We start from the raw sequence: 20,048 nt of genomic DNA, 5'->3' as shown, positions 1-20,048 counted from the left end.
AAAAGAGTTTTTATTTTTATATTTTTTAACATTAATATTTAAATAAATAAATCTCTGATAGAAAAAATTATAAAAATAGACGCTTACTGTTTTCTCATAAGGTAAGCACCATGCAAGGGCTAACGGCCTTTGATCGGGCGGTTGCAGTGTGAACAGTATTTTTAGAAATCACTGTTTATAGTAATATCATTTTTTACTGTGGTCTTCTGTTGCTGAAAAAATTTAAAAAAATTTGTACGTGTTTCATAATTCATGTACAACCCATTTTAATTAGATTCATCTAAAAAATATGCGTAGAATTTAAACTAAAATTCTCAAAAAATACTACTTTTATAACTTTTAACAATTATTTGCCTCAAATAAATTTTCAAAAATCTAAGAAAAATCATTAATATTCATCTTATGTGATGGAATAATTTCCAAATTTATTTTTATCCCTAGGCTATATGGTGAAAAAGTAAGTTCCTTTGTAAATCTATTCACATGAAATGATAAAAATGTATATAAATAGAGCATTACAAAAGAACTTACTTTTTTACCATATATCCTAGGGCTGAAAATAATTTTAGAAATTATTTCATCACATAAGATGAATATTAGTGTATTTTCCCAGATTTTTGAAAATTTATTTGAGGCACTAACAATTGTTAAAAGTTATAAAAGTAGTATTTTTTGGAACATTTTAGTTTAAATTCTACACAATATTTTTAGATGAATCTAATTAAAATGGGTTGTACATAAATTATGAAACAAGTACAGAAAGTTTTAAAATTTTTGAAGCAACAGAATACCTTATATAAAAAAAAGATGGGAGGGCAAAAATATTGCTGTGAACAGTGATTGTTACGAAATACTGTTCACACGGTCAGGGTGGTAACCGTTCTATACGGTACACGTCTATTTTGTAATTTTTTATATCAAAGATTTATTTATTTAAATATTAATGTTAAAAAATATTAAAAAACTCAAAACTAAAAGCTCAAACCTAGCCCGAGCCTAATGTCGGGCCGAGCTCTGGCCTCTAAACTCGGCGTTACATTGAGTTTTTTTTGGTTTTTTTCAGATTTTGGCCCGATTTTTTAAACCTACCCTAGCCCAAAAAACCTACAAGCTAAGAAGTTAAGCTTGAGCCGGCCCATGTGCTGGTCAGATTGGGCTTTTTTGGGTTGGGTTGGGCCGAGCTGCCCATGATCGGGTCTACCGCCTGCCTGCCTGCTGGCCCCACGGATCTTCTTCGGTTTATCTAGTTCGGTGAGTTCGGCGTGATTTTGGGACGTGTTTAATTTCAGATCTGGGTAAGCTAGTCTTTATATTCCTTCATTTCTATAGATAGATGCCAGAATACTAGGCATGATTAGTCCATATTTCTGTAACTTAGACCATTCTGCCTTCAAAAAAGGTTAAAAAAAAGTTGCATTTATTTGATAAAGTCAAATTTTGATCTGCCCAGAAAATTTGATAATTATTTGCTTCGAAGCCAAAATTTGACTGGCTCATGAAATTTTAGCTGGTGTCAGCTACAATAAACAGTCGACGTGGGCGAGCAAATTGCTCATCCTGTTTTTGGCCACCAACCATCCTATGGATGAGATGTTAGCAGCATATTGTTTGCACGTAGTTTAAATTTTTTTATTATCAAACTGCAAATGCTAATATCTACTAAATCATATATCTGATTTGCAATTTGTTTACATATGGTATTTCTTATGATTCAATAAGAAAAAAAAATGATGACACGTAGACCCCACATATCATACTCACAGTTGTGGTAAGATTTAGCATACTTACCATCTAAATAGCATTTTTTTTCCCACGATTTGGCAATGCCAAATTTGGTTGATGCTGAATTTTGTCGTGCTTTTGGAGTAACGGAGGAGCGCTCGTGCGTTGTAAGGAAAATACAAATATTAGACACGGTAATATTAAGCGTAAACTTAAGATATGAAGATGTGGATGTGTCATGAGTGAGAGCGCTGTCGAGCGAATACGTCAAAAGTGATATCGTAGTTTGATTTTAGATGAGATAAAAAAGGAGAAACAGATTATTCGCTAATTTCTCTTATAATTTTTTTATTTATTTTTATTAGTAAAATTGATATCATATATGTAATTGGTAATAAGATGGTAAAACTGAAGGATGGTGGTGGTCGTTTGTAATAAAAATAAATAAATTATTTAAATTTTAGAGATTTTTATTCGATAGTAGGAGAATAATAGAAGAGGTGATACGGCAATCGAATTGTGTTTTATATATTAGAAGAGAAGAGGAGAGAGGAGATTGGAACGCTTAGCTTTTGTGAGAGAGAGGGGGATTGGAACTCTAAAGTGGACGCGGCTGACCGAGCTCGTCCGTTTTTTGCCCCACGGGCCACCGCGCGGTCCCTGGAAAGCCCAGTAGCGGTCAACAAGAAGGCCGGTAATGAGGCCGAGTCCCGAATAAAGTTGAGGCCCAATTTGCAATGAAGTTTAGGCCCGGTAGATGAGTTTTTCCCCAAGTACGTACATTTTCTCAATAAATTGATGCATACTTCATGCGACAGAACGTTGGTAAATACCCGTAGTTGGACACTAAGTGAATAGAATGGAATTTTAGTCCTTTTAAAAAACATTTTTTTTGCAAATTGACCTCTGAAAAAATGTCAGAAACTGAACCCTTCTAGTGGCGTTGTGACATTTGGCACCATATGTTCATGGGATGGCGCTGTAGCAATTCGTGCAGTACTAGCACTACATAGCTTGTGAGGTAAAATGGTGCCACGACCTTTAGCGCCGTTGTTCCGAGGCACTGCACCACAATCTTTGGTGCCATACCTTGCATTGGGACTTCGCTTGTGTTGTGGAGTGGGGGCCCTTCTCTCGACCTGATCAGAGAAAGGAGTTGGCGGTGCCTCTCTCCACTCTCCCAAATCTTGCAATTTCACTTCAAATTGAACCAAATATTCCTGACGAATTAGATCCCCAAGGTATCCTCCCTTCACCGCCCCAATTATTTTCACTCAAATTGCTTGATTTGGTGGCGAATTCGGCTGGCAGTGGGAGAGCCAAGTGGCACAAAGAGGAGATAGATAGGGGAACACAACGAGTGGTTTAGGGCTCTAGTTTTTTTCTTTAACGGACATGGGACCCATGTGTAGAGTCGCATCTAGGGAGAGGCAGGTGAGTCCTAGAGACTGAACTAAATTTTCTGTTCGCTATTCTAGTGTCTCAGAATAAATAAAATTAGAGCCCAGTCCTATCTTTGCCTCCCCTAGACCCGTCTCTCCTGTGGTTATTCGCATGCTTGAGGTAATGCTGCGGAGGGCACAACGCTAAATACCGTGCCGTTGTGCTATGTGCCTACAACACTCAAAGTTATGGCGCCGTGTAAAAGGTTTGTATTCAGAATATGTTTCATGGAGGATCTATTTATAAAATAGTTTTCTAAAAAGGGCTAAATTGAAAAATTCCACAGTGAAAGAATACGGTAGTTGATTTCTTGTATGCTGATTGTGACCAGCCGAAGCTCTTCCTTTGTTTGCTGTGTTATTACTCTACTATTCCTATGAACAAGTATCAAGTGCATAGTCCGCGTTTCTGTTGATTTGTCAAATATTTTCACGCCTTGTGCAGTCATAGCACGACCACAGCCGTTTACTTTCTCTCAATCTGTTGTTCTCGAAGAAGACTTTGTTTTCTCGTTTTGCTTCATGCTTAATCTAAGTAGGCATTAGGCGTGTGTTAACCACAAGGGAGAGACGCTTTGAATTGCCTTGCGGTCACGAAATGTAGATCCTTGGGGATCGTTGTAAGTCACGTCAGAATTTCCTAGATACGCTAGCAGAAGAGTCTTACGTGACTTCACAAATTCTATACTTCAAAATCATCTCAAGTTAAGAAGAGACAAAATATTTGCTTGCTGAAAAATATGTTTAGGTTGCTCGTAGGATATTGACTAGCGCGTGCACCTAAACAATCCTCACGCAAACCTTATCGATCGTCAGATAAAGTCAAAAAGACACACGTCCACAGGATTGCGATTCTCGTGGCAATCTAATAACCATTCTCTTTTTTTTTGCGGTATATAATCTAATAACCATTTTGGAACCGAGGTAGCTTACATTACAGTGATAACATATAGCAAGACGGCGTTCGCGTGCAGGTGAAGACTTCCTTCCAAATTCCAATCATCAGGAATGGAGAATCATACTGCTACTAGATTTTCTTTGGTGGCACGTAGGACATGGAATTGTGATTTGCTTTCAGTGAAAGCAACATCTCTCACTCTCAGTATTAGATTTACTTTTACTACTGAAAGCACTCTCAGTACTAAAGCAACGTCTCTCACTTTCAGTCAAAGCACTTTCCCAGCAATATCAAATATGTTTTATCACCCGAAACCTCAAAACCTCGATTGAAAATGTACTTTTACTCAAAGAAAAAATGGTAATGCATTTTTTAAATAGGGCCCAATCACATAACGTCTTTGCAAGTCAAGTTGCATGAAACCGTCGGCCAGGCCTAGCCAACAGATTGAAGGAGGCCGCAGCATTCGGTGGGCGTGCGTGCATGCATCATCCTTTTCTTCCGTGAGCTGACCAGTTTCACTTTGGTTAGGCGGCAGACGACGGACTCGTTGGATTTTTTCCCCCATATTCTGTTGCTTTTCCGTAACCTTTCAGTGATACAATATATGGCACTTCCTTCATTTCGTGGTCTGCTCGTGTATGTTTGCTCTTATTTGACACATATCTTTCTAACATAACATATCATAATATAATTTAAGAAAGAACGAACAATTAACATTATATTACAGTTATTAAGCATGCAACAAGTTATTACAATTTATAGTAAAATAGAGTTATGAGGAAATTAAAATCTGTTCAACTCCTAACTAGCAAAAGAAACTAAATAGCGGAAAACTAAAAATTATACAACAAAAGGAGGATGGAGCCATATGCCCTTAGGCTCTACCCCAAAAGCACGACCTTCGAGAGTAGAATGAACTATTCTTTCCAATCACTCTGATCGGCAAGCACGAAGTAGCCAAACACCGGCTCTTCCTCACTATAAAACTTGTAGAACAGTTGAGTACGATGGTACTCGTAAGACTTAAACTATATAGAGCAAATATACATAACTCGACTCCAAAGATTATGCATTGAACTATTAGTAAGGAAAAGCCACATGATTAAGTTAAACATAAACGGTAAACAACCTAGACACATAGATGTAAGCAACTAACTTAACCAACAATAACATAAGTCTATCCAGCCATAACCAACTGAACATAAATACCTGGAACAATTGAACGTATATGAAACAAAGACCAACTCAACCATCTCCCACATATCCAACCATCAAACATAAGCGAAAACTCTACGACCGATGCAGATGAATAGAAGCATGCTTATAACCGAGAGCGCGGTATTTCAAAATATTTTTACACCCTGCATGGATACTCCTGAACTCACACGACTTGAGGATCATACGGCTTGCATGACCACACAGGTCCATATAAGGGGTACTCATGTCAACCTTTCCCAATAATCCACAACCATTTGGATCATGTATCGCTCGGCGCGGAGGTACTATAACTACTCACGAAGCAAACTAGCACCTCCTACAAGCCCCCCCTCCCCCCCTCGCACCATCGATGTTTACGCCCAAATGATCATAACTACAGAGGTATTCGGCTCGCCTTACCATTAGATCGGCATGTGGTGAGTAAGGTAAGTGCTAAAGCCGACTACATCGACGATCAGTGCTTAAATGACGCAGGCGGTTTACGGTGTCCGGGTTCTTCTCCTGACCTGCCCTTAGGACTTTCCTTTGGAGCAGACAACACCCCTAGTACTACCCACACATCGTCTCATACTCACCATTCATCCAACCATCATCAACCCATATCCAACATTGAGATCATTATGAAAATAAATATCGCCTATGCTTGCGAACGATGAAATAATCATCGCTTAACTTCTCCCGAATGACTTATGCATTGCTAAGTATTTCGATTTGACTTGTAATTTAACAACATTATATGAAGCCCAGGTTACAATGATACGGATTCATCAATAAGCTAATGTAAAGATAATGCATCAATATAGGTTCTACCCACATCGATCCGACATTGACTCACTAAACATGCGAACATACATAAAGCATAATTTATCAATTTTAGACTTCATTCAATTAAACAAAGGTGCAATATGATTAGTTATTTGCCTTGCTGCTTTGGCGGTTGTTTGATACTCCCTGCACAACACTCACAGAACTCCGGGAGGTTAGCGTCGTCTTCAACCACGGCCGGGGCACGCGCAGGTTCTTTGCTCACTAAACAAGAACGCATGCAATGATGAGCATAAATGAAATGCACCAATGTATGCTACAATATGTATAACAATAAGCTATGAATAAGCATAAGGAACGAAATTTGTGAATTAACAATGCCAGAGAAATATAGAAGGTCGGAGACTTCGAAAATTTCTCCGGGCTCTCCAGACTTTTGCAGAGTCTCCGAAGATTTCTCTGGACCCTCCGGAGATGTGCGGAGTCTCCGGAGATTTCTCCGGACACTCCGGACCTGTGCAGAAAGAAATTTCAAGGGGAAGCTTTGGTTTATTCGATTCCAAATCGAAGAGCAAGATTTTACAATGGCTCATAGGGGTCTAGAACTCACTCACTAATCTATCAACTTGATTCCTAACTCAATTTCATCCACAATCCTCTAATTTGCTCCAAAACTCAAGAACTCATGAACTTCACAACCCTAACTCCAAATTCGAAATCTATCCAACCAAAAACACGGATTTTTGCCATGGATTCCTAAGGGACTCACCCAATACGCTTTGCTGAGCTTGGGGACCGATGGTTGAAGGAAAAAAGCTCGAGAAGAGGAAGAACACTGGTGCTTCTTGTGCTTCAACCATGAGCATCAGAAGATATCAAAATCGGCTCGAATCCTTCAGGAAAACGAAAATGAATTGGAGGGATGGATAGCTTACAAGCTAGTGATCGCGTAGACACCACATGCGCACCTCGATTCCTTCTCTTGAGGTGGGATTTTGGGGGAGAAGGAGTGCTTGAGAGAGAGAGGGAGAGAGGAGCTCCCTTGTGCCTTGGCTGGTTGGAGGATAATGGGTGGGAGAGTGAGGGAGGGAGAGAGTGAGCTGAGGGAGGGGCAGGTGGTGCTGCCCAAGGGAGATTGGGGTGGTTGGCCCATATGTGGGGCCCACATGCTAGAAAAAGATTCCATTTTAACTGTTATTTCTATTCTTCTCTCTCCCGAATTTCTTTCTCTCATCCAAATAACACAGAACGAAGTGCTCTAGTGTTCCAAAATAATTTACCACGAATTTAATTATGATGCTAATGATGCATGATTAAGCTTAATCACATGATTACAGAATTTAGGACATGGCATCTTCTCTCCCACTGATAAGAGTAAACCAAGCAATGTTAAAGAGGAGGGCAATCGCACTGACAAAACTATTGAAGACAATTTGGAATCTCTAAAGACTTATCGAAGAGCCAAGGGGTTGTGCTTTACCTCTTGTGATAAGTGGAGCAAGAGTCACAAATATCCTGATCAGGTTCCACTACATGTGATTGAGGAGCTCTTGGAATTTTTCAGATTGGAGCATGACCTAGATTGTACTTGGGATCTGATGATAAGGAACCTATTGAGGTAATTCTATCAATTGTTGTGCAGGAGCCATCAGCTAAAAACCCTAGCAAGACCATGATGTTTTAGGGATTCATTGGGAAACATGTTATTCTTGTGCTTGTGGACTCTGGTAGTGTTGGCACTTTTGCCAGTGAGACTTTGGTTCAGCATTTGTAGCTACCTATCCAACTGATCAACTCTGAAAAATTTCCACCACTACTGGGGGTGTCATGACATGTGACACGATGGTCAGGCAACTATAGTGGTTCATTCAAGGATTGGTTTCTCGTTGTATGTTCGAATTCTTCCATTACAATGCTTTGATCTCATTTTGGGTGCTGATTGGTTGGATGATCATAGTCCCATGTGGGTTCATTGGTGGCACAAGCAGATGCACTTTACTCTCAATGGGTGCCAAATTCTTTCACAAGGCATTATTGACGATGTATCTCAGTGCGCTACAGTGAGTTCTCGCAAATTGGAAGGATTACTCGGGAGAGGATTAGTGGCTTTCGGAGTAGAATTGTTACATGTATGCTCCGTTGTGATGTCGTCCATTGCGGCTGGTCTATCTATGCTAGATGAGCTATAGTGCTTACTGATAGAATTTTCTACCTTGTTTGCTAAACCTGCCGCACTCTCGCCTACCAGGGCATCGATCACCATATTCAATTGATTACTGGGGCACAACCAGTCAACATGCAACCATATTAGTATTCTCCCAATAAAAAATCAGAGGTCAAAGCTCAATTACAAGCTATGTTGGATCAAGGGATCATTCGACTGAGCTATAGCCCGTTTGCCTCTTCTGCGCTCTTGGTTAAAAAGAAGGACAGTTCATGGCGCTTTTGTATCGATTACCGTCATCTTAATACTATCACAGTTAAGAACAAGAACCCTTTGTCGGTTGTCAATGAACTATTGGATGAACTATCCGGTGTTGCCACTTTTGCAAAGCTTGGTTTCCACACTGATTTTCACCAAATTCTCATTGCCGGAGGAGTTGAGTTTAAGATAGCCTTTCGGACTCACAATGGGTTGTATGAATTCTTGGTTATGCCCTTTGGGCTCACTAATGCGCCAGCAACATTCCAGGGAATCATGAATCAAAATTTTGCTCCCTTGTTGCATTAGCGTGTTCTGGTTTTTATAGATGATGTTTTGGTTTACAATAAGACTTTTGCCGAGCATCTGGGATAGCTTCGACAGGTTTTTGTTATATTATGGGACCATAAATTCTTGGTTAAGCCATCAAAGTGCGTTTTTGCCCAGTCCTCGATTGAATATTCGGGGCATATCATTTCAGTTTAGGGTGTAGCAAATGAACCTTCGAAGGTGTTGGCTATTGTCAATTGGCCTACTCCTTCTACCCTCAAACACCTTACGTTGATTCTTAGGTCTTACTAGGTATTATTCTTGATTTATCAAGAATTATGGGATTATCAATCGACCCATGACTCAATTGCTCAAAAAGGGAGTGGAATTTCATTGGACTCCTTACGCTGAGCATGCATTTCAGCCACTGAAACACTTCTTGAGTAAAGCTTTTGTATTGGCTATTCCGGATTTCTCCGAGCCTTTCGTTGTAGAAACTAATGCCAGTGACTATGGCATTGGATTAGTGCTCATGCAGGACGGGCATCCAATTGTCTATCTCAGTAAATCACTTTGCATGCACATTCATGCTCTTTCTACATATGAAAAAGAATGCATGGCAATCTTATTGGCTATCGATAAATGGCTTGCATATCTTCATGTGCATGAGTTTACTCTTCACACTGATCATCACAGTCTTCTTTTTCTGACAGAACAACGCGCCACCGCTCGTACTTCCTCAAGCCATCATATCTGACAGAGACTAGATGTTCACACGTAATCTTTGGCAAGAGCTGTTCAAGCTCACCGATACTTAGCTGTTCATGAGTTATTCTTACCATCCTCAGGCCGATGGCCAAACAGAACATCTCAACTAGTGTTAGGAATTTTCTCTGTTGCACGGTTCATTCTTGTCCAAGACGGTGGAACAAATGGCTGCCGCTCGCAGAATTTTGGTATAATACATCTTATCATTCTTCTCTCGGACGCACTCCATTTGAAGTGTTTTACGGTCACCCCCTCGACACTTTGGTATTGTCAATGTTGAAGTTTGTACTATGCCAGATCTTGAAGAATGGCTCAAGGAAAGGAACTTGCTAACCGGTCTTATTCAGCAGCAGTTGCATCGCACCCAGCAGTGCATGAAGGAGCAGGCTGATGCTCATCGCAGTGAACGCGAGTTTCAAGTTGGTGATAGCGTCTATCTGAAACTTCAGTCATGTGTGCAATCGTTGGTGGCATTCCGTGAAAATTAGAAGTTGTCATTCCGGTTCTATGGCCCTTTCAAGATTCTTCAGAGAATTGACCATGCGGCTTACAAACTGGATTTGCCCTCGCATGTTCAGATCCTTCATGTTGTTCATGTTTCCCAGTTGAAGTGTCACGTACCTCCTCCTCATTAGGTCAGCAGTGATCTATCCATGGATTCTACTGATCTAGCGCTTGTGGTGTTTCCATTCTCAGTGTTCCAACGCTCCTTTGTGGCTCATGGACCTTCGGTTGCTCGCCGCTACCTCATCCAGTAGAGATCGTTGCCGCCTCACATGTCTACCTAGGAGGACGAATGCGATCTGTGACTCCGCTACCCACGAGCTCCAGCTTGGGGACAAGTTGTGTCCAAGGGGGAGGGAATGTCAAGTATCTGGGAGACTGGCGCATGAAACACCGACGCTTAAAGCTGATGGCGCTATCGTGCGGACCGTGTTTGGTTTGGTCTGGACCATCCTGTGTTTTGCTTAGCTGTCATGAGTGGGTCGGGTTCGGTGCTAGCTAGCGTGAGTTGACATTGCATCGCACCGTGATTGAAATACTAGCGCTGTAACAAACGAAGAATGAACTAAATAGAATCTGAACTCATATCTTTTTATCTCGGCTCTGCCGCATCGCTCGTCGCCAATCATGTACGATCGCTGGATCGTCACACACTTATAAAAAATATATACATATCAAAAAATAGTATATAAATATTAAAAAGTAGTATATACATCTTAGAAAATAGTATATATTTAGTTATAATGGAATTAACTATAATCGAGCTGGTAGTATATTGCATTTTGCTCATTTGCTGGTACGACGGCTGATGTACCAGCGCAAAATATGATTTTAAATTATACAAAGCTAGTGACTTTGTCGCATTCTGAAAAAAAAAATCTACAGGGCACATCAACATGCCAATGTTATACTTGACCATGTGTACGTACGTGTGTCTGTCAACCGGGCAAGTTGCTGGACCAGTACATGACCTTGGTTCGCTCCTATATACGCTTCAGTTCAACGTAACTTTAGCTGACCACAAGATGGGCTGAATTTCGAAGCGCAAGCAGTGCAGAGCGCTCGTTTCGTATGTTGCTCTTTCAAGTCTTCCGGCGGGACAGGTCACAGGTCTAGACTCTAGCCTCCAAAAGCAAAAGATGACTATGGCGCTTTGAGTAATTTTAGCAGACTAATTAAATTTAATTGATTATATATTTATCTGGTTATTTATTTTAAAATATTATTTTTCTATATTTCTAGCAGACTAGTTAAATCTCACTCTCCATATCTCATATATACTATATTTTATTCGTAACGGTGGTTTCTTATAATGATTTTATTCTAATAGCTAGATTCTAATGGTTAGTTTTTTCAAATGACTTCTCAACCGCTATATTTCTGCCCTATATATTGACAGTCATCCGATTATAGTTCTAACAATGTATCTGGATATAAGAGTAATTACTATATAAGCACACGGGCTGTAAGTATTTATAAGATCAATTACTACATAAGCATACTTATTGTAAAAATTTGTAAGGACAGTTATCACATAAGCACACGCGTTGTAAGAATTTATAGGAGCAATTATCATGTAAGTGCACGCGCTGTAAGAACAGTTACTACTGTCGGTGAATCAGGAATCAGGGGTCCCCAAATTCCGAGACCAGACCAGCAGTTTGCTACGTGGCGCCTTCCCGTGGGGATCGTCTCCGCGAGGTACGAGAAGACTAAGTCCCGGGAGGGGGTGCTCGGGGCCATGAACAGTGGTCCCCGAGTGCCCGAGTCCCCCGATGATCTGCGAAGACCAAGTGCCGGGAAGGGAGTGCTCGGGGTCATAAGCAGTGGCCCCCGAGCACTCGGTTCCCCGAGGACCAAGTCCCCCGACGACCAGAAAAGCTGAGTACCGAGAAGGGCATGCTCGGGGGTGCGTACAGTAGCCCCCGAGCATTCGGTTCCCCGAGGATTCGAACAGTCATTTCCGGGAGAGAGTGCTCAGGGCCGTGAACAGTGGCCCCCGAGCACTCGGTTCCCCGAGGACCAAGAAAGGGCGTCTCCGGGAGAGAGTGCTCGGGATATGAACAGTGACCCCCCGAGCACTCGATTCCCCGACGGCCCAAGAAGTCCTTCGCCGGTGGCCCCCACAGGGGTCCAGCGGTGAGGTGTCAACCTGTGAAATGTCCGATGCCGCATTTAAGAGGGCGCGTGGCCTGTCACTTTCAACTGCTCCTGTCACGCTCGGTATCAGTCCCTGCCACATCCTGGCAGAAGGGCGTGGGGACATCTAATGCACGGGTCCCATCCCGCGTCATCCGGCGCGTCTCGGGATAACATCGCAAGGCCCAAGGCGCCCCGCCTGCCACCCTGCTGTGTCAGTCGAACAAGACCGGGCGGGCACGCCGGGCTGCTCTGTGGCTGCCCGGTGGGCCCTCTCCACAGCGCCCGTTGCCAACGCCATCATGACGACCAAGACAGGGCGGGGGGCGCGTTTTCAACCCCCCGTCACTTCGCGCAGCAGCCCATGATGACTGCCTTTCCATTTATGACACCTTGGAACTCGTGTCCTCCCTTTCGGAGCACGCTACCGCCGGCGAGTATTTAAGAGAGCCGGTGGGCACGGACAAAGACAACTCTCAGACACACACTCTCAGAGATTGAGGAACTCTGAACACAGACGTCAAGACTCGAAGAACCCTCAGTACAAACACAGAAGCTGAGACCACCGAAGAACAAGGAGCTCGAAGCTCTACGATAGACAAATATTCTTGTAACCAGCAAACATCCTTGAGAAACATTCTCAGGGCATTTATAGCATCCACACAGGAGTAGGGTATTACGCTCAGTGCGGCTCGAACCTGTCTAAAAATCCTTCCAGTGCATTTACTACATTCTGTATTAGATCATTCCATCCCACCTGCCATCGCATTTACACCCATTTATTTCTCCCGCAAACATATTCAGAATAATCCCCTCGGTCGAATCTCAAAAAAAGGTCCATCCGGATCCCTGCGATAGTAGTTCACGCTTCGACAACTACACAATCAATGGCAAGAGAAGACGTGTGGAAGACTAGGAACGAAAAAGCGCAGTAAAGGCTACGTGTGTAGGCGCACGGGAACGCATGTGGACAACGATGGCAAGCTGCACGAGGTACCCAAATTTGGCCACTCTTTCCTAGTGGATAACATGTTTACAATGATAGCTATTCGCTTGGCTACTCTGCCGAAACTTGTTTTTACCAAGAGATAGTCATATTTAATGATGGTGAGCCGGAAGTCCAACCTGTTTGAGATACTCTTATATATCTTTTAAACATGCAATCATCATTTTCAGTTAGAAAGAAACTAATGAAATATTGTCTCTTATCATAAATACATGTAGTTTTGAGAAATATTTTGTCAAACTTTTAAAACTTTAATTAATAGTAGCTTTCGAAATATTTAGTTTAGAAATATTAAAATCATAATATGAGTAGATTTATTTTGAAAAATACTTTTATAATATCACAAATTTAATTGACCTTATAAATATATTTTAATAAAAAATAGTGATTAAAACTCTATATTAAAAATCGTGTCTTATGTAAAACGATGTATTTATAACAAGAGGGAATAACAAAAAAGTTTTTCCCGCGCCTATCACTCACGTGCAAGTAATGATAACTAATTTTAACATCGTCATGGTAGTAGTTTAATAATACTGTGATTAATGCAATAATACTCCCAAGCATTGACGTGTCATTAGCACGTGCCAGTGTCAGCATGCGTGACAGGCAATTTACAGCCGTGGCTTCGCGAGAAGCAACCTTACTGAAACTACCGAAAACAGAGGCAGCCCGATCCAAAACCGTGGACCGCACATCACATTAGCTCGTTTTTTAATTTATTTTCAGCACCGAAATGATAAGCCAAGTCGCACTTAATTTTACTGCTACGTACCGTCGTCAAGCGTTGAAAAACGGCAATCCCAAGCCAAGTGGAAATGCATTCTTTCCGCTCAGCATTTTCAGATATTTTTCCCAGTTCAAAATGTTATCAACGCTGACAGGTATGGGTACATATACAAGTTTTGTATTTTTTTAATCATTCGATCGACTCAAAACTTAAAAAATTAATTAAAAATTCACTCTCACCTAACTAAACTGAGAAAAAATAAACTAACTAGCGACTAAAACTACTATTAAGTACCTACTTTTATCCCTATGCATAGTCTAGTGTACTTGTACAACAGTGCATGGCTGGTCATAATGGATCCCGGTTCAGCAGTGGGATCAGTTCCTTTGACTCCAAAAGGCGAAGTCAGAGGTGTGCAGTGCAGGAAGATGTGAGATGCCCTATAGTTGTTTGCGGTCGAGTACTGTTCATGTGGGTTGGATTTACTGTTAACAGAAAATACCATAGCGATTTCACTGTGGACGTCGAAGTCTTATCCATCCATCCATTCGGTATCAAACGGCTTACGGTGTATTGAAGTCACCGTGACTTGAGCAGCGACGGGCCAACGATTTACTTGTACGGTGCTGGTGAGACGAGACCGGAGGTGGCGATTCACCGGGGCGGGGCTCCAGCATGGTGAAACTGAAAGCAGCGGCGGACCCACGCGGCGGATTTGGGACGGAAGGAATCCACCGATTCATTCGCCTCTGCCCGTCCGAGGAAGCTGCCGCGTCACATTCCAAACACCTATCCGCGCCGGCGTCGCCTCTATATAAACACGCGCGGCGCCCGGCTTCACTTCCTCACCAGACACCACCACCCTAGCCTGTGCCACCGCCACCTTCCCTTCGTATCTACTAGCTCGCGCGCGCACTTCTTCACGGGCAGTGAAGCTCGACCGTCAGCCGTAGCAGCAGTAGCTAGCACCGCAGCAAATTAAAAAGGAGGAGGCTTGCACGAAGCGCGGGGCGATAAGATGTGCGGCGGCGCGATCATCTCCGAGTTCATCCCCCAGCGCGGCGCCCACGGCCGCGCGGCCGGTGGCGGTAATAAGCGGGGCCTCTGCGCCGGGGACTTCTGGCTGCAGGCGGCCGCCGACCTCGACGACGTCCCAGCAGACCACGACCTCACCGGCGCCACGTTTCCGCCCGACCAAGGTAACGTTTCTTTCTAACGCAATGCTCCACGTAACACATGACCATGATATTCTCCTACTACGTGCAACTAGAACAGAGAAGTACTCTTACTAGCAGCAGCTAATGGCGGCTCGTCTGATGCGTGTCGTGCATGTGTGGTTGTATGCAGAGCCGGCCCGGAAGCGGCAGCGCAAGACGATGTACCGTGGCATCCGGCGGCGGCCGTGGGGCAAGTGGGCGGCCGAGATCCGCGACCCGGCCAAGGGCGCGCGCGTCTGGCTCGGCACCTTCGCCACCGCCGAGGCGGCAGCGCGCGCCTACGACCGCGCGGCGCGGCGTATCCGCGGGTCCAAGGCCAAGGTCAACTTCCCCAACGAGGACCCGCCACCCGACCCCGACGCGGCGGCCCAGGGGATGGCGGTGATGGCCAGGGAGCTCACGGATTACGACGCCGTCATGGGCTTCTTCCACAACCAGCCGTACGTGCCCGACTGCATGCCAATCGCGGCGGCGCTGGAGGAGGCGCCCACGGTGGCGTACGTGCACCAGCAGCAGCTGCCGCAGCAACACGACGCGGGGATGGAGCTGTGGACGTTTGATAACATCAACACGGCCGTGCCAATGTGATTGATGATGTGATACCGTGTCCTGCTGCTTTACTGCCTACATATGTCGCAGGCTGTTGTTTCCAATACGTTTTTCAAATGTTTCGTTAGGTTTTGTACTTTGTAGGAGTAATTTATCTGCCGATGTAACTAGCGTGTGGAACTCTTAGACGATCGATCGTTGTGGCCTTCCTCCTCTAGCGTGCATCCAATTCACGTGTAAAGATGAATTTCTCCGGGAATAAATTGCGATGGGCGCACACTTCTTTTTGAATCTTCAAACGTAGTACTAACGCATAAGCTAAATACTTTTACCGGAGTGCAGAGTTCTGATTGATCATTGTGCACGCTAGATGGAACATGGAAGCTGCAATCAGGAGCAGCTCTAAGGATTTTTTTTAAATATAACTTTGTTTATTAATATTATAAAAATAGTCGGCTATTTTAAAATTTTACAAAAATAGGTCCGTGTGGCCCTATTTAATCAGCGACAAGGGCTTTGTCGCTTACTCATTGGGTGATTTATTTAAAATTCATAAAAATGTCTGGTTTCAATGCTCTCAATCTTCAAAACACTATCTAAAAAATCATGAAAATTTCTAAAACTTTTTGGTGATGTACAAGACGCTATCATCAATCGCTCCACAAAATTTAAACTAAAATAATTACTTATACAATGAGGAATAAAAAAGACAATTTTTAAGGATGAAAATTGCCTCTCTTTTTCTCATCTTATAGGTCTTTTTTTTTAACATTTTTTAGAAAGCTAGATGATAGCATACTATGCACTACCACATTTTTTTATAATAATTTTTAAGACTATTTAGATGATTTTGTGAAGGTTTAGAGCATTGAAGCGCTGTATTTTTTGCAATTTCCAAATACATCACCCAATAAAAGTGTGATTTTCTATTAAATTGCTCAGTGGGTGGGCTACAAGCCCCTATAGATTTTTTGTGAAATTTCAAAATGGACGCATATTTTTATGATATTAATAAATAAAAATAATTTTCGGGCTGCATGTCATACGGTCCTTTTTTTTCAAGTAGCTGATTATAAGCTGGGCAATGGACCATTATAAATGTACAGTACAAATCCAAATGGGTCTCATTTCCCTACGACCGACTGATACACGACGCATGAATACGATATTTTGCATTTACTCGTTACAAAGGCATGTGCTTTTGGAAACTATGATGAGAGAAACGCAGAATTCAAATCAGCAAACTTGTGCCCAACAACGACGCGCACCATTTTGCACCTGGAACAAAATTGGCAATTCCGAGCATAATCAATATATTGAGCCACCACCAACAATGCAAAAGACTAATTTCTGGAACCCAGATTTGTAGACCTTCACATGGTTATATACCCATAATGATATGAGCAAGCATATTCGTAATGGGCTGGCAAACACAAGTCTTATGGTGCAAAAAGTAAGAACAAAATTTTATTGGTCTGGAATCCGGTAATAACTAAAGATCCTGACAGCTAAAACAGTGTGATTTTGGCACAAAACAGTGATTTTTAGCTGATAAGAGCAATATGACATGGATTTGCAAGGTTGCTTCCACTTAGACCTTGAAGCCCCTGCTGTTCCTCCTTCCTCCTGCCTTCTCAAATTTCCTTCCCTTTGAGCGAACATAAGGTTTGGTGTGGCTGCGTGGAACTCCTGGAGCAGGGCCAAAGTGCTTAACAGCTTCCCTAGCATTCTTAGGACCCCTCAGGAGAACCTATTGAGAAATTATAAATTATATGAGGAAAGTTAAATAACAATATACTCTATTAATAGAGATAAACAACTTCAGCAGGTGAAAGATGAATAGTAACACGAAGGCACACAGCTAGTGCACTAGGGGAGCTCCAAAACTTAAAAATAAAACAAGCAATCAAAGCTACCCATCTCAGAGGAGATAAAAGGATTTCATTGCTAGAACCAAATTTCTCTCCACGAGTACAAATGTTAAGAGAATTCTTTATCTTTAGTAGCATATATGACAGAGACAACACCATATCCTGTAATTATAACAATATATTGAAATACCACAGATCTTGTCAGTCAATACTCATGGAGTGAATCAGTCAACGGCATTGCATTGAATATGTATGGCATCAGTACACAGCATACCACTCTTTCAATGTGAAAGGAAGATATTTAAGTTCAAAAATTGAACACGCTTCTTCAGAGAACCTAATGTAGCGGGCAGCACATACGCTTTCATAGCAAAAATGATATGTGAAATGACCAGAAACAGTGGAAACATAAACTTCCAGATTAAATAAGCACACATGTGTTTTATAATTTTATTCAGTCAATAGGATAGTTTACAGCCATCAGAAGGACACCACGGGAACCATAACCAAATGCAATGGGCTGGAAAGCTAACCATGTAGGTGTTTGCGTGTTAAAGAGCTGTACCGTGTGTAAAATTGGAAAGCGCACTTCAAAGAAGAAAAGAATTTTCCTGCCAAGTTTCCATCGAAGGTCTAATGTAGCGGGCAGCGCTCTCAAAGCAAAGATAATACGTGACGTGTCAACATTTGAAATAGAAACTTCCTAATTAAATAAGCATGTATGTGTTCTATTCAGCACTAGAATAATTTCATAGCTGTCAAAAGACTAATGTTGGTTGGACCATTTGACACCAGGGCAATCATAACCAAATGCAGTGGGCTGGTAAGCCAACCGTTTAGATCTACGCTGTTTTATCTCCTTGGCCTGTGGAAACACAACAAGATGGTAAATGATGCATCTCTTATCCCCAATAGTAACTACACAACCGAATGATCATTACATTGTTCTTGGAATAGCCTAGCACAACCTAGGCACAAGCACCTAGAATTGACTGCAATGTAACAATTAGTGAGCACGAACTATTAGCCACTGACCATTCTTAGGATTCAACTCTCTACAGGGGGCCCTAGCAGTCTAGTACAGTTACTAGTTCAATTAAATAGAATAATCTCGCTTTATTCTTCAAAAATCTAGGACCTGATTCATACATGAAATGAAATGAACTATAATGCATAATCACCAGCAAGCTGCAACTGAATTGCCTGTTTAGAGAGCTGTACCGTGTTCTGGCCGAGCGGTGCGCGGAGAGCGAGCTGGTCGAAGGTGAGGCACTCGCCACCGGCATTGATGATCCTGGCCCTCGCCGTCTCGGTGAACCTGAGCGCTCACACTTCATCGCCGGCACCTCGTTGACCCTCTTGTCGTCGGTCACGGTGCCCACGAACACAGCGATCTGGTCCCCCTACAATCCCACGAAGCACACGCGCACCCAAAATTAGTGCCACATCTAACCCTCACATCAAGGATCCTGACCAAAATGGCACGGCAAGGTAGATACCTTCCCCTCCATGAAATTGACGAGGCGGCGCATTGAGAGCGGCGGGCGGTTGGTCTTGCTCATGAACAGCCGCTTCAGGATCACGGCGTTGAAATTGCTCTTGGTACTCCGCACAGGAAGCGGTAGAGCTAACCGAAAGGAGCGATCCGCACCAAATCAGAATCCCTGGGCACCAAGTAAATAGCGAGGGTGTGCGAGAACCGGGTCGGGAGGGTGACTGATCTTGACGAGGAGCTTGAGGTAGACATCGTCGGACTTGGGCGCCGTGCGCTTGGTCTTCTTATTGCGGCCGCCGGCGACGAGGTCGATACCCTGCGCAGGATAGGATGGGGTTGTCTTAGTTAGGTGCAGAATTCTGAATACAACGACGAGGACGAGGAAGACGAGATTACCATGGTTGTGTGGCAGCGGAGGCGGCGGGGCTGGTGGCGCGGCGGCGGCGGCGGGGGCGGGTGCTAGGGCTTTGGTGCGAGAATTTCTTAAATACGATGGGGTGGGCTGGGCCCTTTTTCTCTTGCCATGGACTCGGCCCATGTTATCATTTGTCTGTGCTGGGCCCAAATTAACAGCCATCCGATGGACATGAGTAGGTTTACAATACCACGCTTCCTAAATTTTAAGAAGTTGTTGGTGTTGTCAGTGTGTTTTCCGGATTTAGAGGGATCCCTGGGAAAGCAAATTGACTGGGCGGAGGAGGTGGGCATGGAGCGGAATGATGAAGGACCACTTGTGGGCTAGGGTGGGGCAAGGATGTTATTGTGTGCTAGGTTAGCGCGTGAGTGCTAAGAGATGGCCAGAGGAGGGTAGGGCGGGGCGGGCGAGCACGACTACGAGGGCGAGTTGCAGTGCAGTAGTTGTAGTATGAGCAAGGCTGTGAACAGAGGTTGAAGACAGCTATGAGCCATTAGATGCCCTCATCTAACGGTTTACAATCGCTGTGTGAATTTTTTTAAAAAAATAGACATGTGTTTATCCAACAGTGTACAACCGTCGTCTGAATTTTTTTCAAAAAACATACGTGTATT

The 20,048-nt window shown here is 43.1% G+C and overlaps 1 protein-coding gene and 1 pseudogene across 1 annotated transcript; one reads left to right on the top strand and one right to left on the bottom strand.

Moving 5' to 3' along the window:
• The first annotated feature begins 14,744 nt into the window (after positions 1 to 14,744).
• On the top strand, positions 14,745 to 15,952 carry LOC133891082 (ethylene-responsive transcription factor RAP2-3-like). The gene is made up of 2 exons (XM_062331776.1): positions 14,745 to 15,086; positions 15,235 to 15,952. The coding sequence occupies exons 1-2, from the start codon at positions 14,906 to 14,908 to the stop codon at positions 15,690 to 15,692; spliced, it is 639 nt and encodes a 212-aa protein (XP_062187760.1). The 5' UTR covers positions 14,745 to 14,905; the 3' UTR covers positions 15,693 to 15,952.
• Positions 15,953 to 16,997: 1,045 nt separating this feature from the next.
• LOC133889961 (large ribosomal subunit protein eL18y-like) lies at positions 16,998 to 19,508 on the bottom strand (annotated as a pseudogene).
• Between the last annotated feature and the right edge of the window lie 540 nt (positions 19,509 to 20,048).

Source organism: Phragmites australis, chromosome 14, assembly GCF_958298935.1.
Source record: "Phragmites australis chromosome 14, lpPhrAust1.1, whole genome shotgun sequence".
NCBI lineage: Eukaryota > Viridiplantae > Streptophyta > Magnoliopsida > Poales > Poaceae > Phragmites > Phragmites australis.
This window is presented reverse-complemented; position numbering and strand designations above follow the sequence as displayed.